This window comes from Triticum dicoccoides, chromosome 2B (genome assembly GCF_002162155.2).
Source record: "Triticum dicoccoides isolate Atlit2015 ecotype Zavitan chromosome 2B, WEW_v2.0, whole genome shotgun sequence".
In the NCBI taxonomy this organism is placed as follows: domain Eukaryota; kingdom Viridiplantae; phylum Streptophyta; class Magnoliopsida; order Poales; family Poaceae; genus Triticum; species Triticum dicoccoides.
The window spans coordinates 332490468-332517928 of NC_041383.1; the positions used below are offsets into that span (position 1 = coordinate 332490468).

General features: G+C 45.2%; 1 protein-coding gene across 2 annotated transcripts in view; it reads right to left on the minus strand.

Moving 5' to 3' along the window:
* Positions 1-23658: 23658 nt before the first annotated feature.
* LOC119363637 overlaps positions 23659-27461 on the minus strand; it is a 16495-nt gene continuing 12692 nt past the window's right edge. For both annotated transcript variants that reach the window (XM_037629011.1, XM_037629010.1), the window contains exons 7-10: positions 27171-27270; positions 25640-25853; positions 24424-25536; positions 23659-24344 (exon numbers count right to left, since the gene is read on the minus strand). In XM_037629011.1, coding sequence (XP_037484908.1) covers positions 24521-25536; positions 25640-25853; positions 27171-27270 — 1330 coding nt within the window. In that variant the 3' untranslated portion in view covers positions 23659-24344; positions 24424-24520. The remainder of the gene's footprint in view (positions 24345-24423; positions 25537-25639; positions 25854-27170; positions 27271-27461) is intronic.

Below are 27461 nucleotides of genomic sequence, written 5' to 3' on the forward strand. Positions count from 1 at the left end.
CTATTACTGCAAATTCTTCAACTATTTATGTGGTCACAAATTCCTCATCTAAGGATACCACAAGTATCACTGACAAAAATTCAGGGTTGAAGGAATTGTATGTGACAGGCATGTACAAAAGCCTCAAAGGGCATCATGCTCTTTGTGATGTGCTTAAAAAGCATATCCTCAATAGGAGCCCTAGGAAAGAGGGTATTGCATTTGAGAGGAAACTCAATGCTAATGGAACCTACTGGAAACCTCAGTAGTATCCCAAAACATCATATATCACCATCTTTATATCTCAAAACAAATGCAAGGAATCAAACTTCTCATAGTATCCAACGCTCTTTATATGAAAGTTTTTATTATATCCCTCTTGGATGCCCATCATACTAGGACTAAATTCATAACCTAAACAAATTACCATGCTGTTTAGAGACTCTGGAAATAATATAAGTGAAGCATGAGAGTTCAACAATTTCTATAAAATAAAGGCATCGACGTGCTCTAAAAAGATATAAGTGAAGCACTAGAGCAAATTGCCTAGCTCAAAAGATATAGGTCAAGCACATAGAGTATTCTAATAAATTCACGATCCATGCATGTCCCTCTCAAAAGGTGTGTACAGAAAGGATGATTGTGACAAACTGAAAAGCAAAGACTCATATCATACAAGACGCTCCAAGCAGAACACATATCATGTGGTGAATAAAAATATAGCCTCAAGTAAATTTACCGATGGATCGAAGGCGAAAGAGGGGATGCCATCCGGGGCATCCCCAAGCTTGGATGTTTGGTTGTCCTTGAATATTACCTTGGGGTGCCTTGGGCATCCCCAAGCTTAGTCTCTTGCCACTCCTTATTCCATAGTCCATAAAATCTTTACCAAAACTTGAAAACTTCACAACACAAAACTCAACAGAAAACTCATGAGATCCGTTAGTACAGAAATATAAATCACCACTTTTGGTACTGTTGTGAACTCATTCTTCATTTATATTGGTGTAATATCTACTGTATTCCAACTTCTCCATGGTTCATACCCCCCGATACTACCCATAGATTCATCAAAATAAGCAAACAACACATAGAAAACAGAATCTGTCAAAAATAGAACAGTTTGTACTAATATGGAAATTTCGTATACTTATGTAACTGAAAAAAATTATGAAAAAATAGGAAAACATAGGCAATTCGTATATCAATCTTGTGTAAAAAATTCAGATCAAAATCATGTTTCAGTGATTTTTTAAAATTCTAGCAATGAGCGCAAAAGTTTCTATTTTTCAGCAAGATCAAATCAACGATATACCAAAGTATCCCAAAGGCTTTACTAGAATACTCTATGTGCTTCACTTATATCTTTTGAGCTAGTTAATATTGCTCTACTGCTTCGCTTATATCTTTTTAGAGCACGGTGGTGGTTTTATTTTATAGAAATTATTGATCTCTCATGCTTCACTTATATTATTTTGAGAGTCTTTTAGAAGAGCATGGTAATTTGCTTTGGTTATGAAACTAGTCCTAATATGATGGGCATCCAAGATGGGTATAATAAAAACTTTCATGAAAAGTGCGTTGAATACTATGAGAAGTTTGCTTTTTGATGATTGTTTTGAGATATGAGGATGGTGATACTAGAGTCATGCTAGTAGGATAATTCTGAATTTGAGAAATACTTGTGTTGAGGTTTGCAAGTCCCGTAGCATGCACGTATGGTAACCATTGTGTGACAAATTTGAAGCATGAAGTGCTTCTTTGATTGTCTTCCTTATGTGTGGAGGTCGGGATCGCGCGATGGTTAACTCCTACCAACCCTTCCCCTAGGAGCATGCGCGTAGTGCTTGGTTTTAATGACTTGTAGATTTTTGCAATAAGTATGTGAGTTCTTTATGACTAATGTTGAGTCCATGGATTATACGCACTCTCACCTTCCACCATTTCTAGTCTCTCTAGTACCGCGCAACTTCCGCCGGTACCATAAACCCACCATTTACCTTCCTCAAAACAGCCACCATACCTACCTATTATGGCATTTCCATAGCCATTCCGAGATATATTGACATGCAACTTTCCACCGTTCCGTTTATTATGACACGCTCCATCATTGTCATATTGCCTTGCATGATCATGTACTTGACATCGTATTTGTGGCAAAGCCACCATTCATATTTTTTTCATACATGTCACTCTTGATTCATTGCACATCCCTGTACACCGCCGGAGGCATTCGTATAGAGTCATATTTTGTTCTAAGTATCGAGTTGTAATCCTTGAGTGGTAAATAAATAGAAGTGTGATGATCATCATTATTAGAGCATTGTCCCGTGTGAGGAAATAAAAAAAGGCCAAAGAAGCCAATAAAAAAAAGAAGCCAAAGAAGCCAAACAGAAAAAAGAGAAAAATAGAGAAGGGACAATGCTACTATCCTTTTTCCACACTTGTGCTTCAATGTAGCACCATGATCTTCATAGTAGAGAGTCTCTTATTTTGTCACTTCCATATACTAGTGGGAATTTTCGTTATAGAACTTGGCTTGTATATTCCAATAATGGGCTTCCTCAAAATGCCCTAGGTCTTCGTGAGCAAGCAAGTTGGATACACACCCACTTAGTTTCTTTTGTTGAGCTTTCGTACATTTATAGCTCTAGTGCATCCATTGCATGGCAATCCCTACTCACTCACATTGATATCTATTGATGGGCATCTCCATGTTGATACGCCTAGTTGATGTGAGACCATCTTCCTCCTTTTTTATCTTCTCCACAACCACCATTCTATTCCACCTATAGTGCTATGTCCATGGCTCACGCTCATGTATTGCGTGAAAGTTGAAAAAGTTTGAGAATACTAAAGTATGAAACAACTGCTTGGCTGAAACTGGGGTTGTGCTTGATTTGAACACTTTGTGTGACGAAGATGGAGCATAGCCAAACTATATGATTTTGTAGGGATGAACTTTCTTTGGCCATGTTATTTTGAGAAGACATAATTACTTTGTTAGTATGCTTGGAGTATTATTATTTTTATGTCAATATTAAACCTTTGTCTTGAATCATTCGGATCTGAACATTCATGCCACAATAAAGAAAATTACATTGATAATTATGTTAGGTAGCATTCCACATCAAAAATTCTGTTATTATCATTTACCTACTCGAGGACGAGCATAAATTAAGCTTGGGGGTGCTTGATACGTCTCCAACGTATCTATAATTTTTGATTGTTCCATGCTATTATATTGTCTGTTTTGGATGTTCAATGGGCTTTAATATGCTCTTTTATATTATTTTGGGACTAACCTATTAACCGGAGGCCCAGTGCCAGTTTATGTTTTTTTTGCCTATTTTAGTGTTTTACAAAAAAGGAATATACAACAAAGTCCAAACGGAATGAAACCTTCGCGAGGATATTTCTTGGACCGAAAGCAATCCAGAAGACTTGGAGTTGAAGTCTGGGACTCTACGAGGTGGCCACGATGCAGGAGGGCGCGCCTAGGGGGTAGGCGCGCCCCCCACCCTCGTGGGCCCCTCGTAGCTCCACCGACGTACTTCTTTCGCCTATATATACTCTTATACCCTAGAAACATCAGGGGGAGCCACGAAACCACTTTTCCACCGCCGCAACCTTTTGTACCCATGAGATCCCATCTTGGGACCTTTTCCGGCGATCTTCCGAAGGGGGAATTGATCACGGAGGGCTTCTACATCAACACCATTGCCTCTCCGACGAAGCGTGAGTAGTTTACCACAGACCTTTGGGTCCATAGTTATTAGCTAGATGGCTTCTTCTCTCTCTTTGATTCTCAATACCAAGTTCTCCTCGATGTTCTTGGAGATCTATTCGATGTAATACTCTTTTGCGGTGTGTTTGCTAAGATCCGATGAATTGTGGATTTATGAACTTGATCATCTATGAATATTATTTGGTTCTTCTCTGAATTCTTATATGCATGACTTGATATCTTTGCAAGTCTCTTTGAATTATCGGTTTAGTTTGGCCTACTAGATTGATCTTTCTTGCAATGGGAGAAGTGCTTAGCTTTGGGTTCAATCTTGCGGTGTCCTTTCCCAGTGACAGTAGGAGCAGCAAGGCACGTATTGTATTGTTGCCATCGAGGATAAAAAGATGGGGTTTATATCATATTGTTTGAGTTTATCCCTCTACATCATGTCATCTTGCTTAATGCATTACTCCGTTCTTATGAACTTAATACTCTAGATGCATGCTGGATAGCGGTCGATGTGTGGAGTAATAGTAGTAGATGCAGAATCGTTTCGATCGACTTGACACGGACATGACACTTATGTTCATGATCATTGCCTTAGATGTCATCATAATTACACGCTTTTTATCAATTGCTCGGCAGTAATTTGTTCACCCACCATAATACATGCTATCTTGAGAGAAGCCACTAGTGAAACCTATGGCCCACGGGTCTCTTTTCCATTATATTGAATCAACTTGCCAACTTCTATCGCCATTCCTTTTTATTGCAATCTTTACTTTCCAATCTATACAACAAAAATACCAAAAATATTTACTTTATTATCTCTATCAAATCTCACTTTTGCGATTGGCCGTGAAGGGATTGACAACCCCTTTATCATGTTGGTTGCAAGGTTCTTGATTGTTTGTGGAGGTACTAGGTGACTTGTGTGTCGTCACCTACTGGATTGATACCTTGGTTCTCAAAACTAAGGGAAATACTTACGCTACTTTGTTGCATCACCCTTTCCTCTTCAAGGGAAAACCAACGCATGCTCAAGAGGTAGTAGAGCGGTGGAGTGGCTTGCCTCCGCAAGCCCCGGCAGGCCTGCCAGGACGATCTGAAGCTTGCTTCCGGGCAAACCCAACTTTGCCAGGCTCTCCTTCCCGGCAAGGGAGGTTCTTTCCTTAGCGATATCTTACTTCTCTGGTTCATCTTGGTCTTCTTGATCTGCACTTTGACCCTGTCAAAGAATTGATCCCTCTTGCTTGGTCTCACCTTGGTGTTGCAATCTTGTCCTTGGGCCTGTGCATAGTCCGGGCAACGGATCCAGGGTTCGTTGCACCGACAAGAGCCCCGGGCCTGGCACGAATGCGCTGCTGGGCGTCGTCGGGGTAGGCCCTAACCAGTGCATAGGCAGGAGCGCAAGGGTGGCTCCGCCCTTTGAGATCTTCTTTGCTTCTTCCTTAACCCGAGCTTGGGTCAGTTTCCGGTTCCCCCGTGCGCCGTGCAACGCCAATTGTGGTGGTGCCATTCTTGTAATGGCCTGTGAATAACTTTAATGCACGGGTGGGTAACGACCAATTTACTCTTCCCACCATGCCCTTATCCTTAGCCACATATGTTGCATGCATTGAGTGGGTAGGCAATGGAGGCGTGTGGTGCGGAAGAGCATCAAGGCAGGGGCCCGGTCTTTTTGGATTGGTGGAGGAGGACGGTGGTTACCCACCGGGGAATCAGCCCCCAGCCCCAGCTCGCCTCTAAAAGGAGGAGCGGGGGAGGAGCGAAGGCATTCATCCAAATTCCTTTCTTCCTCCATTCTCTGCTTTCTCCTGGATATGCTGAAAGGGAGAGCCCGGGGCCAGGCCCCGGGCCCAACTTAGAGTTGATGATGCCAAATGCTCGTACTGATGTTTAGGGAGTGAGTTTGGTCCAGGTCCAGAGGCGGCGCGGTGGGCGAGCCATTCGCGGCCCAAGAGATATCAAGCTTTCCTATTGTGGTGAAATGCTTGCCTTCTCTGCCTTGGCCGGCCATCTGGCGGGGAGAATGGCACCCTGCCATGAGCCAATGCAGCTGGTCGGCCCGGTGACCAGGTTCTTGGAGCCTTCGACGCCCGTCCAGGGTGCAGGGCTCGGGGTCAATGGTAATCCTAGCACTGCCCCTTTCTTGGGAACCGGGGCTGATGTCGAAGAGGGGCGCGCCTTCCTGCCCGCCAAGGTGGGGAGCGGTGCACCTCGAGCGCCTTTACCATCTTGGCCACTGGCCATTTCTCCGGGGGAGGTAACGGCTTGGGGGGGGGGGCGTCTCCCTGAAGTGGTGGTGTGGGAGAGAAAACGAGGGGAGATAGAGAAGGCAGGCGGCAAGGCATCAGGTTGGAGTGCGATGGCATTGACGCCTTCGTCTCCTACTGGCGACCCGCCGCCTTGTCTTTCCACTCTTACCCTCCCTCCCCGGGACCATCATCACCGGTCTCTTCGGGTGATAGCCGGGGAGGGATGTTCCCTTGGTGCCTTCGCTCCCCTCCGGCAGTCTTCCAGCTAAGCTTTGGTGGTTTATCCCACCAATGTTCGAGCTGGGGCTTCTTGCTGGTCCTGGAGGTGGTGACCGGGGCACCACAGAGCTGCTCTCTATGCCCCTCCTTTGCAGCCTCGCCACTCTTGATCTTGTCAGGCTGTGCCTGGCAGGCCATGACGAGACCGGGGTGGGCTCCTGCTTGGGCGCTCCTTTAGTTCTCTCCTCTTCCCACCGCAATACTTGGCGGAGGGAAAACGAAAAGAGGAGATTACGGGGCACTTATCTTTTTTTAATCTTAAATCTATAGGCACTTGCCAAATTTTTGTTCAAATAATGTAATCTCTTGAATCCATGTTTGTGTCCTGTAAGGTATGTACTTGTTTGATCAACATATTAATGAAAAAGATAAACCTTGTTGCGGACTCATGCTTGTATATGTCCATGCAGAGGTGGGAAGCCTCTATATTTTTAAGTAAACGAGTTTCCCCCGGCTGGCTATCCTGCTGGTACCCTATGTTTTGTTGTGGGGGAGTAGGCCTACCGGGCACAAACCGTAAAGAGGGACCAACCCCCTGCCAGTCCTTTTTCAACAAAGGCCATTGCGACCACCCGGACCGAAGCAGCGTTTGAGTCAAAGGGTGGAAGCACCTAAGTTTTAAAGGATAGCAGGGTTTTCTCATGCACAAGTCCTTACTTACAGAGCACGTATGGATAAGAGAAAGAACTTATCTGTTTGGCTTGTCAGAGACCGTAGTGCTGGCTCGTCTTCTCATCTCCTCTTGGGGATTGAGTCCACGGCAGGAGCCTGCAGTTTATGCAGATGAAAATGATGCAAGATGTGATCTTATCTACATGAACATGTGGTGCTCATGATATACTTATGCATGCATGCAACTTGTCGAGGACCCCCCAGCGCTTCATTTATTTCTCTATTGTTCAGGGTCTGCGCCTGGCTTTGTATAAGGGGTTACATGCAACTGAGGCAAGGCATGTACAAAATGGTGGCTGCCCGGCAGGGCCTGACAACCGCGTCTTACGGGTAGAACTTGCGGATATGCTCAATATTCCATGAGTTTTGCAATTGAATGCCATCTCTGGTCTCTAGACGGACTGTGCCAGGTCTGGTGACTCGTACTACCCGGTAAGGGCCTTCCCACTTTGGCGTCAACTTGTTTGTACCCTTAGCGAACTGAACACGCCTAAGGACAAGGTCACCTTCCTCAAAACACATGGCATGAACCTTGCGGTTGTGATAGCGACGTAGGGCTTGCTGGTAGCGTGCAGCATGCGTAGCAGCCCGGAGACGGTTCTCCTTGAGAAGCACAGCATCCTCATGCCGGTGTTGTTCATGTGCTACTTCATCGTGGGCAAGTACTCGAGGTGATCCATAGATGAGTTCCGTGGGGATAACTGCTTCTGCCCCATAGACTAGGGAGAAGGGAGTCTGCCCGGTAGCTCGATTTGGCATCATTTTGACAGACCAAAGAACCACCGGCAGTTCATCGATCCATCGTCTGCCGCACTTCTGCAGCTTATCAAATGTTCTTGTCTTGAGTCCTCACAGCACTTAGCGTTTGCCCTCTCGCTTGTCCATTGCTTCTGGGATGTGCAATAGAAGAAAATGAGATCTTGCTTCCGAGGGCATGAACATATTTCATGATAGTGTGGCTCGTGAACTGGGTGTTGTTGTCGGTGATGATCTGGGCAGGGACCCCGAAGTGGCACACCAATCCTTTCAAGAACTTGATAGCTGACTGAGCAGTCACCTTCCTCATGGCTTCTACTTCCGGCCACTTTGCAAACTTGTCGATTGCAACAAAAAAGAATTCAATTCCCCCGGCAGCTCGGGGGAAAGGGCCGAGGATATCGAGCCCCCAGACCGAAAACAGCCATGACAAAGGGATTGCCTGAAGAGCTTGGGCAAGCAGATGGATATTCTTGGAATGGAGCTGGCAGGCTTCACATTTGGTGACTAGCTCGACCGCATCTTGGAGGGCTGTGGGCCAATAGAATCCTTGCCGGAATGATTTCCCAACTAAAGCCATTGATCCAATGTGGGAGCCGCACATGCCTTTGTGTATTTTCGCCAGCAGTTCCTTTCCTTCTTCCCAGCAAATGCACTTCAATTTCACATCGTTGGGCCTTCTTCTGTATAGTGTGTCATCGACAAACTAATACATACTGGCCCTCCGGGCTACTCTTTCCGCTTCTTCTTGCTCTTCGGGAAGTTCTCCAGTTTGGAGGAAATGGACTATGTGCCTTGCCCAAGTTGGAGCCTAGGGCTTGGCAACGAGGACTAGCAGCACCTCCTCATTCATGGCAGCGCATTCCTTGACCATGGGGACCAATGGCCTGGTAGGAGGGTGCAGCCCGGCAATCGAAGGGGAGTTGTTTCCGGCAGGGTCCCTGCTAGGAGCCCCGAGTGGCTCTACCGGGAGAGGCTTACTGGAGTCCAATTTCCTCCTCTTTTGGGCCATTGTTGTCGGGGATACGGAGTGCTGAGTAAGATGGAGAACAAAAGTTCCTGGTTCCACAAGAAGCTTCTGCGCAACGCACTTTGACAGGTGATCAGCAATGTTGTTTTCTGCATGGGGTACATGCTCCGTTTGCAGTCCATCAAAGCGCTCCTCCAATCTTCTCACTTCCTCGATGTATGCCTCCATCAATAGACTTTTGTAATCCTTGCTGACTTGTCTCACCACAAGTTGTGAATCTCCTCGAATGATCAACTTCTTGATTCCCAATTCTGTGGCAATCATGAGCCCGGCAAGGAGCCCTTCATACTCTGATGTATTGTTGGTCGCTTCCTCCCGGGGAAAATGCATCTGGACGACGTACTTCAGTTGCTCTCGAGTGGGAGCAGCGAGAAGCACGCCAGGCCCAACACCTTGTAGGGAGAAGGTATCATCGAAATACATGATCCATTCTTGGGGCGCTCGCCGGGGATAACTGTTTCTAGTACTTCTCCGCCAGGGGTTGGCGTCAATTCTGCAATAAACCCTGCCAATGCCCTGCTCTGAATCGTTGATGTGCTCTCAAACTTCAGGCCAAAGCTGGATAACTCCAATGCCCGTTCCACTATTCTGCCGGTAGCCTCTGGGTTTTGGAGTATCCTTTGTAACGGGAAGTGGGTGACAATCGTGATCTCATGGGCTTGGAAGTAGTGGCACAGTTTCCTTAAGGCCATGACAAGGCCAAAAATCAATTTTTGCACGCCAGAATACCTAGATCTAGCCCCCCGTAACAGGGAGCTGACGAAGTATACTGCGCGTTGCACCACCTTCTTCCTTGCCACGTCCTTGGGGTTGCCTCCACTGTCATGCTCCTATTTGCCCTGATCCACATATGGCCTTGTCGGGCTGTTCTCTCTCTCTTCCCTGGATGGGACACTTGCTGAGGCTGTTATCTCCTCCACTTCCCGCTGCGCCACTAATGCTGCACTAACCACTTGATTAGTCGTTGCCAGATATAGCAGCAATGGCTCATGCGGTTTGGGTGCAACCAAAGTGGGCACAAAAGACAAGTAGGTCTTCAAATCTTGCAGCGCTGCGTCTACTTCCGGGGTCCACTTCATGGGTCCTGCCTTCTTCAAAATTTTGAAGAATGGCAAGGCACGCTCGGCAGACTTTGAGATGAATCTGCTGAGCGCCGCAACGCATCCTGTCAAATGCCTCACATCCTTAACTGTCTTGGGTGCCTGACTCTGCTCGATGGCATTGATCTTATCTAGGTTGGCCTCGATCCCGCGGTGGAACACAAAGAAACCAAGTAGCTTTCTAAAGGGAATGCCAAACACACACTTCTCCGGGTACGGCTTCAAGTTGATCTTGCACAGGTTAGAAAATGTCTCTTCTAAATCCTGGATGAGGGTTGATCTTTCCTTGGTCTTGACCACAGTATCATCCATATAAGCTTCGATGTATGTGCCACTGTGGTTCAAAACCAATTTGGAGCTCTTGCAAAAGTGGACTCAGCACTCTTTAACACGAAAGGCATGCGCACGAAGCAGTATGTGCCACATGGGGTGATGAATGAGGTCTTTTCTTCATCTTCCTTGGACATAAAGATCTAATGGTATCCAGAGTACGCATCCAGAAAGGAGAGAAAATCACACGCGAAAGTCGAATCCACAATTTGGTTGATGCGCGGCAAGGGGAATGGGTCCTTCGGGCATGCCTTGTTCAGATCCGTGAAATCTATGCAAAGCCTCCATTTCCCATTAGCCTTGAGCACAACCACTGGGTTTGCTAACCATGTTGGATGTAGTACTCCTCTCACCGAACTAGCTGCCTCAAGTTTCATGATTTCCTCAGCAATGAACTGTTGCCGCTCCAAGGCTTGCTTCCGAACCTTCTGCTTGACGGGTTGTGGGCAGACAGCAAGGTGGTGCTCGATTACCTCCCTAGGAACACCAAGGATATTAGATGGTTGCCAGGCAAACACATCGATATTCGCTCGCAGGAAGGCAACGAGCGTGCTTTCCTATTTGTCATCAAGGGTAGCACTGATAGTGAAAGTACCATCAGCGCCAACCAGCCCTGCCGGGACCTTTTTCACATGGGGTGCAGCAGCCTTGGACCTGTTGCTGTTGGAACTCTCCGGCACGTCATCAACAGGTGTGGCACACTCTGAAGAGGTACACTTCCCGGATTCCTTGTCGGCGTCCTTGCTAGCCTTCTTCTTTCCTTTGCTTTCCTTGATGGGAACTGTGGCTTCAGCGACCTCTGCCGCGACTGCATCCCGGTACATCTTATCCACGCAAATAATTGCGTCTTTCTTGTGTGACAGAATGGAAATGACGCCAATCGGCCCTGGCATCTTCAAGGTGTTGTAGGCATAGTGGGATGCCGCCATGAATTTGGCTAGGGCAGGGCGCCCAAGGATTCCGTTGTACGACAAGGGGAGGTCGACCACATCAAACACAACCTTCTCAGTCTAGTAGTTCAACTCTCCCCCGAATGTCACTGGCAACGTGATCTTTCCCTTAGGATGACTCCTGTCGAGATTGACTCCATGAAACGTGCCCGTGACCTTAAGCTCTTCCTCTGCTATGTGGAGTTTGCTGATAACCTTTGGGGAAAATAGATTCAACCCGGCCCGTCGTCAACCAACATCTTTGTGACTTTGAGGTTGCGGATTGTTGGTGAGACCAACAACGGCAAGAACCCTACCGCAGTGATGCGGTCGGGGTGGTCCTCTTCATCAAAGATGATGGGCGTGTGTGACCACTTGAGCGGCTTCTGAGAATCTGCCGCTGGCTCCATGGCATTGACCTCACATGCCCACTGTTTAAGTTGGCGGTGAGAGGAGTGCAAAGATGTACCCCTGTCAATACACAGGGTGTCAGTGGCCTTCTGGAATTCCTGCTCACTGGTTTCCTCTTCAACCCCTCCATCACATTCATCATTGCAATCCTCCTTCTCTCGGCCCCTGGCAGGTTTTCCTTGGTTTCGAGAAGCCTTGCGGGGGCGATTTGCTTCACCGCCCCGGCCCTTCCCGCCAGTACCATTCTAACCTTTTTCCTTAACACGCTTCTCATACTCATCCCTTTGCCTCTTGATGAGCTGCTCAACCTGATGACCCTCCTGGATATCGTGGCCCTTGGTCCTATGAATCTTGCAGTACGGTCCATCACTTTTCCCAGCTTTCTCGGCAGCCGCAGCCTCCCGGCAGGCAGTGCATGCGGCAACTTCCTTGCCGGGGGCTCCAGCCTTAGCCTTCTTGCCGGTACTAGGTGTGCCTGATCCCTCGACGGTCATCACCACCTTGTCCTTGCACTTCTTGTTGCGCTTCTTGTTCTTCTTCTTCTGACTGCTGGCCTCATCGTCATCCTCTGAGTCGTTGTCGACGCAATCTTCCTTCCTAGGGAGTTTCCTCCCCTCCTCCACCCGAGCACATTTGTCCACTCAGGTGTAAAGCTCCTTCGCAGTCTTGGGCAACCGAATGTTCATCTTGGAACGCATCCTGCGGTTGCGCACGTTGGATTGGAAGGCAACTATCACAGCTGTCGGGTGGATGTCTGGAATATTTTGTGGACTCGGCTGAGTCTTTGCAAGTACTTTCGTAGAGTCTCTCCTTCTTTTTGTTGGAGAAGCTGCAAGTCGTTGGGCCGCCCTGGTTCTTGATGGCCACCAATGAAGGCACCAATGAACTCATGGCATAGGTTAGCCCAGGTCAAAATGGAGTTCTCCGACAGGTGCATCAGCCAAGACCTCACATTTGGCTTGAGTGACAAAGGGAAGTAGTTGGCGAACACCTTCTCATATCTTCGCCCGGCAGCTTGAACAACAATGGTGTAGATGCTCAAGAACTCTGCAGGGTTTATGTAACGCCCGGTTGTAACTTTCCATAATTGTAACTCCAACTCTTGCCATTTCCGGCTATGTGATATATTATTTTCTCCGTGGTTAGGTTTCTGTCTTTTATTTTAATTTTGTTCATGTCATGCATTTCATCTCATAGCATCATGTGCATTGCATTTGCATGTTTTCATAAAGCTTGCACCCGTTCGTAGTTGTCGCGTCCTCCCTTGCTTTTGTTGACCGTTTCGAGACCAATCAGGTTTTCGCTTCCCTTTTGATCGTGACTCACCAGATACTACCAAACAGTTGCAGGTGCCGATGATACCAGTGCAGGTGTTGCAACCGAGCTCAGATGGGAGCTCAACGAAGATCTTGGTTGTTGCTATGTTTTGTTTCATATCGATCAGTAGTGGAGCCCAGTTGGGACGATCGGGGATCTAGCATTTGGGGTTATCTTCTTTTCATTTGGATTTGTCCGTAGTCGGACTATGTGTGTACTCTGAATGATGTATGAATTATATGTTCATTGTGTGAAGTGGCGATTGTAAGCCAACTCTTTATCCCATTCTTGTTCATTACATGGGATTGTGTGAAGATGACCCTTCTTGCGACAAAACCACAATGCGGTTATGCCTCTAAGTCGTGCTTCGACACGTGGGAGATATAGCCGCATCGTGGGTGTTACAAGTTGGTAATCAGAGCCATCCCCGACTTAGGAGCCCCCTGCTTGATCGAATCGCTGGCGTTGTTGAGTCTAGAACAAAAATGTTTTGAGTCTTAGGATTATATATATCGGAGAGTAGGATTCTTTTTACTCCTCAGTCCTTTCGTCGCTCTGGTGAGGCCTCCTGACATAGATGTTTTGTCTTTCCTCTCCTCAAATTTCACTAAAAAAAAATTAGGATCACGCGGGTATCTTGGGATCGTTCTGATATTCTTATGACGATAACATTGTTCTTGTTGCCTCCTCACATTTAGGGGTTGTGGCAGTGTCCCAGGGAGTTGAGCTCCGAGGTGTTGTCATCATAATTTTATCGTTGCAATTCTGGAATACCTGAGTTTCGCCGACATTGAAAATCTCTTTTGTGCAGCTAGTGGTAAGATAACCTCGACGCCACCCAGTACTGGGGAGTTTGGGAGTATTGCCATAGCTCGTATAACGGATGCTTTTCGAAGGTTGAGGTACACGATTTCCGGAGTTTTCTTGGTTATGTGTTGACGGATGGATACAACTTGGATGTAGGTATTGTTAGTTTGGGTGAGATATATTGCTTCCCCTGTATCCCCAACACCAGATTGCATAACCAGAAAGTTTCGGGAGTTTTATAGGTGGGAATTCAAGTAGCTCCTAGAATATCTTTCCGACAGATGCATGATATGAGATTGGGGTTCGACGTCTAGTGGTCCGCCTATCCACGGCGTTTTTACAGTGGTCTCGTTGTGTCTTAAAGAGCCCTTGGCTATGCTGGTTCGGGGGCACTTCGTATATCATGTGCACTGCCTTGTACATGATGGTGTTGTACGATCGAGCCCGTGTGGGCCCCACCACGGAAACTTCGGACGAAATCTCTATCATATGTTTGTTCCGGCTTATTCTGCAAGCCAAATCCTTTGTTTTGTTTTATTTGTGGTATTCGAGTTGCTTCGAAGTCAAATGTTGAATCCATACCTTCCCTAAATGGTGTTCTCATATTTCTATGGGAGTGATAATCCTTCTTGATCATTGAGGTTGTCATGTTAATTCTTTTTCAACCGGCGTGCTTCTCTTCAAGTGAATCCGATCATTTCAACATTTGCGAGATCAATTCTAAGTTTTCTCAACGGTGTTTGTTTCATCCGTACCAAGTTGTCCTTGTTTTTCCCGCCCTCCCACCCTTTTCTTCAAGGACTCATATATTTTCATCAAGTATCCATTTATTCATGTGAAGTCTCTTCACTCTTTTCAATCAATGTTCTGATCCGGTGATCCCTCGTGAAGTTGCTCACGAGCTTCAAGTTCATCATTCTTCATTCTCGTATTCTCCTCCGGTGGATTAATTTCAAGCTTTCGGTGTTGATCATATCCCTTTCCTCGTTTCAAATGCTATCCCATGCCGGTGCATCTCATAATCGTTCACCTCTTTCTATTCGTATCCGGAGTGCTGAAGACATCTCGGAAGATTCGTGTTTCCATTCCCAATCCGTTCAAGTTCTTTTGAGGTTGTTATCTCATTCAAGCCATTTAATTCAACCGGCGCAATCCCCCCTTTCAATCAATCGTTCAATGGTGTATCTTTTAGTGGGCCCTAACCCACAGATCTTTTTTCTAGGATCTTACCTGACTCTTCTAATTTTCCCGGTGCCATTCCCAAATTCTTTTCAAAGTTTGATGTAAGAATGAATTATCATCAGTCAAATGTCTTTCTCCAAGATCTTTCAAATTCTTTCGTCGTTGGTTCAACCTTTCTAATTTTCATTCTGGAGTGTCTCAACAATTCATGGTGGCGTTTACCGTCGTCATTCTCGGATTTTGAAGACCGAAGAAGAGTTCCTCTTAAATCCTTACCCATTCTTTCAGAGATTCATGGTTCTAGCTTTATGCCATCCTCATAATTGTTTTTGATTGTGACAATTCTTTTCTTACCATCTGAATCATTTCATGAGTTGTTTCCATTTCTTTCCTCCGAAGGCCATCATGTCATAATTCTTCATTCTTAGCATGTAGCTATCATTCTCCAAATCTACCGATGCATCATTCAAATATCCTCTAATCAGTTCATGATCTCTTCGTTCTCAGGTATCTAAATCCCCTCAAGTACCTTCATTCGTTTTCCAATTCTTCCCGGTGAATTGTGCCTTTGCTACTTTCATTTCCAATTCTTATGGTGGTTCGTTCAAGATTTCTCTTCCTTCATTATCGTATCAATTCATTCATTCTTTCATTGTTTCAATTCAACCGGTGGTTCCATCAATACCTTCTCAAGTTTGCGCTATATCTCTATCTGTAATCATTTTTCAATGAGAATAAGTAGTATGCCAAATTCGTTGCTTGTCATCAATTTAAATTGATGAAGGATAGGCATGACATAATTCTTATTCTTGTTTCATCCAAGTGATTAATTCCTTCTTCTGGAGTTTTTTCATCAGGAAGTAATTCTCGGTTCCAAGTTATTCATTTTTCTTGCCCGGAGTTCAAAGTTTACTCATTTCGTAGCTCCTTCTAAATCATCGCAAGGCTTCACCTTGTGTTTTCAAGTTCTCTTTCTTTTTATCATCCTTTTATTACCGGAGTTCTTCTCGGAGGCTCTACATGGTGGTTCGTCAAGGATTCCTTTCATTCTTAATTTTTCTTCAAGATTTCTCTCGAGGTTATGATCTGCCAGACTATACTCAAAATTAAACATGGTGCTCAACACATGTTTTGTTTTGAGGCGTTCAAGCATTCTTCATCTTGCATTCCAAAGTGCAATTCTTCCTACCTTATCTTTTGAGGCGGTGCTATGTCATTCTTGATAATTTTCCTTCATGTTTCATGATTCACAAGTTTTCAAGACTGACATATTTAAATCCATCATTTTCTGTTCGTTCAAGAGATCTTTTCAACTAATCAATCTTTTGTTGGAGTTATATTGGGTTATATCTCACCTACAGCCTTCCCTAAGGAATGTAGCTATTTGTGGTGCTTATCAATGATCCAATTTTCTCCTTCTCATCTCGGTGAAGAAGGTTTTCATCTCTTCGTTGATCTCAAGCAAGCAATTGTTTCAGTTAGTGGCCGGTTGTCACCTCATAATTTTGAGATGTTTTCCATAAGCCCGCTACAAGCTTATTCGTTTCGTTGTTGGTTTTCCAACAACTCCATTATAACCTTCTTGGAAGGGTGCTTTCCAAGCTCATTTGTGGCAAAAGTTGGCATTTTCTTCTCCATTCTTTTATCCCAATGAGCTATCTTCTATTATTTCTTCCGGAGGCATTATGATGTTGCTCTCTTCACCCATCATCTTGTTTTGTCAAGATCATGTTATTTTCTTGCTTATCCATTTAACCGGAGTGTTATGTTCGCATTTAAGTTCTTTCATCTTATCAAGTTTTGGCCTCTCTATTCAACCTGAAGCTGTCTGAAATCCTTCTTACCCATTGTGCCATTCTTTCAATAGTTCCGGAGGTAGTGTGTTGTTGATTTCATCAAGTATCATCCCATCTTCTCAAGTTCATGTTCTATTCCTTCCATGTTCAACCGGAGTGGTTTCGAATTCCTTCTTGTCCATTGTACTTGTCATTTATAGCTTTGCAACCTCCAAGGTTCACATGGTGTTCCTTGTTTCTATTTTCTACCGCAGTGCTCTCAATTGTGTTCAATTCCATTGTGTTCTTTCTTTCAACTTTTCAACCTCTCAAGGTTCTTTGGTTTCACTCATTGGTCGAAGAAGCAACTTAGTTTTACCTCTTCTCTTCCTCTTCCGTTTCTCTCCGGTGTCATCCTAGATCTCGGGACGAGATCCTCTTGTAGTGGCGGAGTGTTGTAACGCCCCGGTTGTAACTTTCCATAATTGTAACTCCAACTCTTGCCATTTCCGGCTATGTGATATATTATTTTCTCCGTGGTTGGGTTTCTGTCTTTTATTTTAATTTTTTTCATGTCATGCATTTCATCTCATAGCATCATGTGCATTGCATTTGCATGTTTTCATAAAGCTTGCACCCGTTTGTAGTTGCCGCATCCCCCCTTGCTTTCGTTGACCGTTCCGAGACCAATTGGGTTTTCGCTTCCCTCTTGATCGTGACTCACCAGATACTACCAAACAGTTGCAGGTGTCGATGATACCAGTGCAGGTGTTGCAACCGAGCTCAGATGGGAGCTCAACGAAGATCTTGGTCGTTGCTATGTTTCGTTTCATGTTGATTAGTAGTGGAGCCCAGTTGGGACGATCGGGGATCTAGCATTTGGGGTTATCTTCTTTTCATTTGGATTTGTCCGTAGTCGGACTATGTGTGTACTCTGAATGATGTATGAATTATATGTTCATTATGTGAAGTGGCGATTGTAAGCCAACTCTTTATCCCATTCTTGTTCATTACATGGGATTGTGTGAAGATGACCCTTCTTGCGACAAAACCACAATGCGGTTATGCCTCTAAGTCGTGCTTCGACACGTGGGAGATATAGCCGCATCGTGGGTGTTACAGTTTATCTCCCATCATACTTCTCGGGTATCTCTTGCTTGAACGTGTGAGCGGACGGCAAACGGACTTGCCGCAGCTCACGGGTGAAGGTAGGGCACCCAACCTCGAAAGGCAGGCACCCGCCATCTCCGAGCGCGGGCTTGTCGACGTCGGGGCCATCGCACTCATTGGACCGGCGGTGGACGTCGCAGCGTCGCTCAACAACGACGCGTGCGCCTTCCCTCCGCCTGTCCTCCGGGGCCCGCCATTGGCCTTGACGTGCCCGAGGGTCGAAAGAGGCCACCGAGACGTCATCAGGTTCTTGGTTTCATGGCTCCCGTGCTGCTTGCCGTAGTGGGGATTGCATCGTGGGGGTGGCCCCTTCCGTACGGCCGGCTACATGAGTTGTTGTCATTGCCTAGGGAGGTCGTGGCGAGCCAGCTCATTGTGATCCTCCCGCCTCGGCGAAACCAATCAGGCTTTGGATGGTGGCTCGCCACTCATCCATCTGATCGGCTGCTGGCGGAAATCTCAACAGCAGTTGAGCCCGCGCCATGGCCTCTAAGGCAGTGCTTGGCATAGGTGATGACGATGTAGATCACAGTGTCACTCGACTCTTGATGGTGATGGTGGCGACCACGTCGTTCCCTCATTGTTGCGAACCAGCCGCTTGGATGGCATGATGACGCGGTGGAGGCGCTTGAGGGCCAGTGGCTCCGTTGGGCAAAGTAGTTTGGTCAGCTCATTCCGGGGGTGGCGCCTGCCCTGCAGTCGCGCTCGCAGCGGGGGAGGATGGAGGGTTGCGATTCGCCCCAGAACGAGCGCCACCACTGTGGTTGTGCCCTTCGAAAGTGCCTCTCCGACGTGCGACTGTGAGGTTACTTGCAGCTATGGTGGCCGCTTGGCCGCCCCCAGGACCGGGACGTCATCAACACCCTCCTCGCCGACCTTCGCTCGATTGCGTTCCGCATGCCCCCCCCCCGGCTGTCGCCCCCTCCTCCGAAGCACGACTAGTCTTGTTGCTCGGGTTGCGGTGTGTGAGTGTGTTGTTTTTGGTTTCAGGGCTTGTTGAGTTGTGCCCTCAACTTTAACCCTATTTGCTACTATGTATGTTTGTGAGACTCGTGTGTGTGTGTGTGTGTGTGTGTGTGTGTGTGTGTGTGTGAACCTTGTTGGATTTGTGGCTTGGGTGGTTTTCTTTATCTATAAAGCGGGGCGAAAGCCTTTTTCGGTAATGATAGTCTCCCCAACACTCAACGCTCTCTCACTGATTTGGCTATGGTGGAAAGAAGATTTGAGTGGAAAGCAACTTGGGGAAGGCTAGAGATCAAGATTCTAGTGGTAGGATTGGAATGTCTTGGTCTCAACACATGAGTAGGTGGTTCTCTCTCAGAAAATGAGTAGTGGAAGTGTAGGCACGTTCTGATGGCTCTCTCTCAAATGGAGTTGGGGTGGAGGGGTATATTTAGCCTCCACACAAAATCCAACCGTTACACACATTTGACCCACCTCGGTCGGACCGAATGGATGAACTCGGTGAGAACGATTTAGTTCAAAATGTGAACGTTAGGAATCTCGGTGGGACTGATGTGCTAGGGCTAGGGCAAAACCTCATCTCGGTGAGACCGATTGCATGAACTCGGTGAGACCGATTTCAGCAATGAGCAAACAGAGAGCTGATCAGTCAAACTCGGTGGGACCGATTGCTCATTTCGGTGAGACTGAGACGTTACGAAGGGAAACAGAGAGTTTGCAATGTGAACTCGATGGGACCGATCGCTCATTTCGGTGAGACCGAAACGTTACGAAGGGAAACAGAGAGTTTGCAATGCCATCTCGGTGAGACCGAGATCCGTATCGGTGAGACCGAATTGTCTAGGGTTTCTGGTAGTGGTTATGTCAAATGAACTCGGTGGCGCCGGATAGATAAAATCGGTGGGGCCGAATTTGACTTTGGGTTTTGGACATATGTGGAAATGAGAAAGTGGTTGAGGGTTTGGGAGCATTATCACTAAGCACTTTGCGCAAGTAGACCATTAAGCAACATCTCGTCCCCTTCTAATAGTATTGGCTTTTCTGTGGACTCAATGTGATCTTGGATCACTAAAATGAAAATGAAGAGTCTTGAGCTTTTGCCAGTCTTTGTCCTTAGCATTTTGAGGGGTCCACATCTCTAGTCCATGCCATGCCAATTACTGAACTTTTTGAAATATTTAACTTGAGTGGATATTAGTTCAATGAGCTATATGTTGTTATGAATTACCAAAACCACCCGGGGATTAGTTGCACTTTCACCCCTCCATGATCGGATCCCCCTCTGGCAGAGTGCCGGAAAAGGCCTCTAGATGGGATCTCATAGTTCTGGAACTTGCGGCGAAGGGAAAGTATTTCGTGGACTCCTCTATTGGTTTCACGATCTTAGAGAATTCATAGAGGCTGAGTTAGGTCAAACGGAGCCACATGGGCCCCATAAGCCAAAAGGGCGCGCCCACCTCGTGGGCCCACGGTTCATCATCTAGTCTTCTCCCAACGCTTCTAGTGTCTCTTTTGTCCAGAAAAAATCGCTAAAAAGTTTCGTGGCATTTGGACTTGTTTGGTACTGATATTCTGTGAAACCAAAAACAAGCAAAAAACAGCAACTGGCACTGGGCACTAAATTAATAGGTTAGTCCCAAAAAAGATATATAATTGCTTGAAAGTGTATATAAAACATCCGAGATTGATAATATAATAGCATGAAACAATCAAAAATTATAGGTCGTTGGAGGCATATCAAGCAGGCCCTTTGCAAAGCGGGTCATAATTAGGCCCAACTATAACACGGGCCTTTAACGGGCTGATAGGCAGGTTGGGCTGAAATGTATCCACGAAGACTACGGGCTGTTAAGAGGCCGAAAGTCACTTCGGACCAGAAATAGCCCCACATGCAGCACGGGTCGTTAAATGGCCGAATGTGAAACCGGGCCGACGGGGGCCCATATGTACCAAGGGCTGCTAACAGGCCAAAACTAATATCGAGCTAAACTGTTAAACCGGCCTTTAAGAGGCCGAAGTAGAAATCGGGCCCTAAGTGGGCCCAAAAGCATAGTACCCATTAACGGGCCGGATATGATATGGCCGAAATTTGGGCCAAAACATCGTAGGTTGTTAATGGGTCGGATCTGACACGGGCTGTAATTTGTCCCAAAACATGGTTGGCTGTTAACGGGCTGGATCTGACATGGGCCGTCCATTGGCCCAAAACATGGCAGGCTATTAACGGGTCGGATCTGACATGGGCAGTAATTTGACCCAAAACGTGGCAGGCTGTTAACGGGCGGGATCTGATATGAGTCGTGATTTGGCCCAAAACATGGTAGGCTGTTAACGGGCCGGCCCATCAGTATCTGACGAAATCTTGTGGGACTTTTGTTGGATCGGCCCTTTTACCATAAATGGGCCACTATTGGGTCATTCCACGTGTTGACGTTTCATTGGCGACTCATGTCCATGGACGTTTGACATCTGTCACCACGCGAGCTAACACGTGGTATCGTTGGCGAATGATAATTTTTACACATGAAAAATTGCCATTGATCGGGATTGTTAGCGGGTAATCAGGTCCAAAATTGGACCCCGTAGCTTAAGGGCGACCCATTATGGTGGATGCCACGTGTTGGTTACTCTTGACGAAAATACTTCCATGTTGCGACATTTATCGTCATGAAAGTGGACACTTCTGTGATGATAATTTGAGTATTGTAATGGTATGACAGCACAGGTATGACTATCTTGATTCTGTCATAAAATCGTCACGGATGTACATGCATGATAGAGAAACGTGACCTACTGTGACAAACATGTATCATCAGGAAGTGTTTTTTTGTAGTGTTGGTGTCAATGCCTTGCCTATCAGAGCCTCCCTCTACGTGGATGACGCGGCGGTTTTCCTTGAGTCCATCAAAACCGAGGTCAAGTTTTTTTGCACATACGCTTGCATGATTTGTGGAGGTATCAGGGCTAACTACGAACTGCTCTAAAAGTCTTGTTGCCCCCATTTGATGTGACTCCTTGGATCTTGATGATATTCTCAGCTCCTTCCCGACCAACCGCCCCTCCTTCCCAATGAAATATCTTGGGTTGTCATTGTCGACCAAGAGGCTTGGAACAATCCATTTTCAGCCACTCGAAGATAAGATTGCTGCACAACTTACGTCTTGGATGGGCAAGTATGTTGCGCAGCTGGGACGGGTCGTGTCGGTCAAGTCGGTCATCACGCCAATTGTCATTTACTACTTGACGGCGCTAGACCTCCTTGCTCGGTCATGAAGAAGATTGACTCCCTAAGGCATGCCTAACTTTGGGCGGGTTGCGACAAGTTCATAGGTGGAAAATGCAAAATCAATTGGGAGTAGGTGTGCAAATCAAAAGTACATGGTGGGTTGGGCATTCTGAATCTGGAAAAATTTGTGGCGGCCCTTCAAATCCGTTGGTTGTGGGCTGCTTGGACGGATCCGGCCAAACTTTGGGTCAACTTAGGAAACACTTGTGTATAAAAGGACAAAGATATTTTCACCTCTGTCATAAAGGTTGTTGTTGGAGACGGTCGTCAAGCCTTTTTTGGGATTCTGCCTGGTTGGATGGTACCAGCCCCAAGGATATGGCTGTTCTCATGCGGACGTTCTAGCAGAGATACAACGGCCAGAGGAAATCAATCTACGTCTCGCCTAGCATCGGTCATTGATGATGAGATGCGGACCATCTTTTGAAGGTAACGAGTGGAGTGGAGCTGCACACAGAAAATACGCCCGACAGCGAGGGCTGTGAAGAGAAGGGCAGGCCCGACAGCGAGGGCTGGGAAGAGAAGGGCAGGGCTTTGCGCAACCACGGATATGCATCATCGAATTTCTTTGCTTTGAATGCCAATATGAACTCTTTTTTTCTGAACTTAACTGAATGTGTCCTTTCTAAATGTCTGCATGCTTTAGTAAAACGAAAAAAGAAAAAGATATCCATATCATATTTCCCATTATGTCTAGCTCTCAATTAGTCTGCACTTCAATGGCGATGTTAAAAAACAAGGCTGACAACAAATTATATGCATATGGCCTTCTCTATCAATTTCACTGATTAATGATCGCTTTTGCACTGGTTCGTATTTTGACTGGTAAGCTAACAAAACCAAGGATTTCCATGTTCAACCGTGCATTTGTTTCCAGCAAATCGGCCAAAATTTCATGATTGTTCTGGAGAAGTAGCATTGTTGATTTGGCTGCTTAGCGGTTTTCTTTGCTTTTACCAAATTGTGAAGTTACAAGCATTATAATCATCACCAGATCAGTATTTCATGTAAAATAGATCTCCTTCAACATCGGACATAACAAACAACGCAGCAAGGCACGCCTTTGCTTATACTCCCAAAAATGATCTTATATTTTAGGTTGGAGGGAGTACTTCCCATTTAAGCTCATTCTCAAACACACAGCCAGCTAACTAACCTCATGTCTGGAACCGAGAAATTGACTTAAATATTGCAGGAATTCAAAAAAAAAAGGTTGTTGGCAGTATTTGAAAAACTTGCGAGCTCCAGGCTGAACCTAATCATGTCCCTAACGAGCAATAGCTCACTGAGGCCCTGTTTGGTTCATAAGTCCTAGAACATTTTTAGTCCCAACTAAAAAGTCGCTAGTCCCTAACAAGTCCCTACCTGTTTGGTTTCTGGGACTAAACATGGACTAAAAGATCATGTTACAACTAAAAGTCCCAAAAAGACTCTCCCTCAAGGTCTTTTTTCATAAATCCCAAATGCCCACTTTAAGTAGTCCCTCCTGTTTGGTTTAGATGGGACTAAAAGGGACTTTTTTAAGTCCCTACACCAATAAGTCCATGTAAACAAACACCCCCGAAGCATCATTCAGGACACCTACTGAAGCAACAACAGAAATGACAGATTGTACAGATGACAGATCTAGGAGCAGTGATGCGAGTCGCAACATCGGCGCCTAGCGATTGCAGCATTGATTGGTTTGTACTTCCATGGCGATTGTATAGATGTGCACAAGGGTAAAGCAAAGATCTATACCCAGAAACATGCCTCCTATTGAGGAGGTGAGCAGAGGTTTATAGGAGATGACAGAACTCGAGATACTGTATGTACACAACAACAAAAGGAGTGACCCAGTTGGGGTGTAACTCTGATGCGACTAGGTGCCTAATAAAAAAAACTATCAAAGCTTCATCATCTGATACAGCCTCCAAGCCACAAAACTCCTGAACCATCGACAATCCATGGCAGTGAGACATCGACCTGGCTACTTGGGTGTAGAGCTGTTGCAACTCCCCTCCCATTACACCAGATGATGTAGTCTAGCTCATTTATTTTCCGACAACTATTGAACACAACAACTGATTGCTAAATTGCTAAAAAAGAACATAGTCATCCACTTTCAAGGAACATAGTCATCCATCCACAGTAAAATTTGCATACATGCGATGAAAACATTATCTTACCAAAAATGTCCATCCATCCCAGCCCAAGTACCTCCCAACAGTTCTTTGAAGAAACAACAGTAGTCAGAATTAATGTCCCATGAAGTTGATGGCTAGCAAAGTATTCCTTGGAGCTGGCAACTTGATTGACTATCCCAACAAAACAACTCATCGAATCCAAAACTTCCAGAAATGTGGCATCTCCTTGTATGCTCCCTGATCCCACCTATTCAACAAAGCATGACAATGAGGTAGATGCATCTGCACAAAAGATGGTCAGTAAAATTGTCTCCCTAGAAAAATACCTTCAGCATATTGTAGCACCAAATGTAGAACTCATGCATTAACAGGGTCTCTAGAAGCTCGGCCATCTTTAATGCTACTATTGCATATCCCATCCTCTCAATGAAGTTGACCATCCCCACAAGTTAGAGTAGGCTTTGCGGTAACTTCATCATTGATGTCATCTGATTTTTCAAGCGCCGAAACTGTAATCCCTGCCTCATTAGAGCTCTCGACTATAGCACCCACTTCAATTGTTGCAACCTTAACTTCACTCTTATCACTTTCAACAGAATTTGTTTCATCCAATGATCTCTCTGCTGATACTACAAGATCAACTGCAGAATGACCATTGTCTTTAGTAACAGCAGCAGCATAACTAGTTACACCACCAGCAAATGCTTTATTTTTAGCTGCATAGGCATCTATTGATCTTTCATCTACTAGAACTTCCAAATATTTAACTTCTAGTGAGCTTTGCATATCACCACCATCAGCGACAATAGTTTTGAACTCGTGGTTATCAGGCTTTTGACCCATAGTGACTAAAGGAACTTCGGTATTAGCAGGAACTACATAAGACTTCTTATCTTCTTGATTATCAAAGCGGCCAGAGATGGAACTGGTGCTGAAATTAGATTCAGGTCTGTCTTTTACGAGAACATCATCAACAGGATGTACACTAGGTGGGCAATTTTCATATTTCCCAAGCTCATCAGATGAACATGGGCATGGATCCACTGTCACTGGAATAGCCTTTGAATCAGCAGAACTGGAGATAGATTTATCTTCAGGCTTCTCTTCTACAACAATCTTATCAGCAACCAATGTCAAGTCTGTTTCTGCATATTTCACTTTTTCCGTAGTGTCAGCTAAAGCCTTGCAAGGCATGTCATCTTCACTTATATGCAAATTAACATCAGCTATGGAAACTGGAGAAATAGTTTCTTGAGTTTTTTCTTCAAAAACAGGAGGAAGGTTAGATGCCAAGCCTGAAGAGCCCTCAATCAAAGCACAAGTGTCATGATCCTTAGTTTCAGGATGGCCACCCACAGCAAATTCTTGAGAAACATAAACAGGTGCAAGGGATCCAGTTGCTTCCCCAAACGTTTGAGAAGCTGTCTTGTCACATTCAACTGCATGAATAGGGAGCAATATTGAAATATAAAACTACAGAATTACAATACTCGTAACAGGGAAATCATGGAAAACTATTCTCCAAATAGTTTGGATTTTGACCTGTCACAGAAGTAGTTTGTCGATTCACTTGAGCTGTTAGCAACAAGCGCTTCTCCAGAAGACCAGTACCATGGATAATCAAGAGATTAAAAGACTTCATTTTTTGCTTCTTCATAGGGCCAACAGGCTTAAAACCAAAAACTGAAGTCCAGGTCTTCTGCATTTCAGGTATGGCAGGTATTACTAGTCTTCGAACATTGAGAGAGCAAAGGACCTACAGAAGAATCAACCCTAAAACATGTTAGAAATTCATGTGAAAACAAAACAATGCAAACACAGCTATATCCAGTTACCCAGAGAAGGACTTTCTCAGCTGATAAACACAAAGCTTAAAGCCTTAAACTTGGCTTCGTAAGTAAGCAGTAAGTATGAAAAAACAATATTTCCTCCCTTAATCCAACAACTAAAACTCAATACACTTGGTGCTTTTTCTAAAATGACTCCTGTCACTCATTAAAAATTAAGACAAATTAATGCAATTCCATAACGCCTGTCTCCGTTACATGGTCACCATTATGCAACAGTGCTACAAGGATGCACACGTATAACCAGGTCACAGAACCTTTCCGGGAGAAGCTTCTACCTTCCATTAGGGCATAACCAATGCAGGGTGCCAGGATTGATTTCCTGGTAGATAGGCAACTGGGCCATAGAAGTTTGGGATGGCATCGACTCAAAAAAAGGTGTCGGGCGCTTGTTTTGTTTTCATGCGGGGTAAAAAGCTGTGTGCAGTGGCCGACTTTGCTAGCGACCGTAATTATCATCTACAATTGAAACAGAAGGCGCTCAGATGATTTTTATCTGATTTTTACGATGTTTATTCGTTTTCCCTAAGCGCCGGTATAAGTGTTTAGCGTTGAAGATGGCCTTGGGTTCCTCAAAAGAAAAATTGAAGACGGCCTTGGTAGCTTAGGAGCTAGCAACTGTGCAGTTACGAGTCCAATCCTAGTCATTTCCCTTTTTCTGTCCTTTTTCTTCAGATTTAAAGTTCAAAACAACTCAATGCAGCTCAAAAAAGCATACTCCGATCATTAAGAACAAAATCCTGGTGCTTACCAGGATTTCTGGTTCCAAGCAGTAACTCTTACAATCATGATTTTGAAAGCCAAACCCTGACTACAATGTACACTTTGCAGAACAACTATGAATTCATCAACATGTCTGTCAGTTCTTACTCAAAAGAAAAACATAGTCAATTCAGCGCATAGCAGGTATAATAGGTAAGAAATGAAAGGTCACATATTGAAAGTATAAATCACAAATACACGCTTGCCCCACAATTAGATGAACAAATCAATCAAGAAAACATACTGCTGTTGTTTACAAAAAATACAGGAACACATGTACAAGAATATCATTAGCCTACTATAACAGGGTAGAAATTTTTACGGAGACAATCGATGCAAGAAATCTTAATTGCCCAAGGAAAATAGGGGGGAGGGAGGGGGCGGAGGACAAACTCCAAATGCCCATATGCACATGTGACATGGCTGTGCAACAAAGATCAGAAACAAATGTCAAACTAAATTACCGATTCAATTGCATTGAGCAGTCGATGGCACATCCCTTGGCCCCGATACATGCCCCTTGTGCCTATGAATGGCATTTCTGCTAACTCAGTTCCATGAATCCTGATTCATGTAGAAGAGACAAATTAAGCACTTTAGGGCTGTGAAATAACATTTATAAATGCAGAACGTCAAAAAATCATGTATCATGCCATCATGAGTACAAGTTGGTCTCAGTGCCTCAAGAATGGCCTACGAATAAATATGTTCATTCTTGGAAAATCAGACGTCCAATTGCAAATCCAAACTTCAAT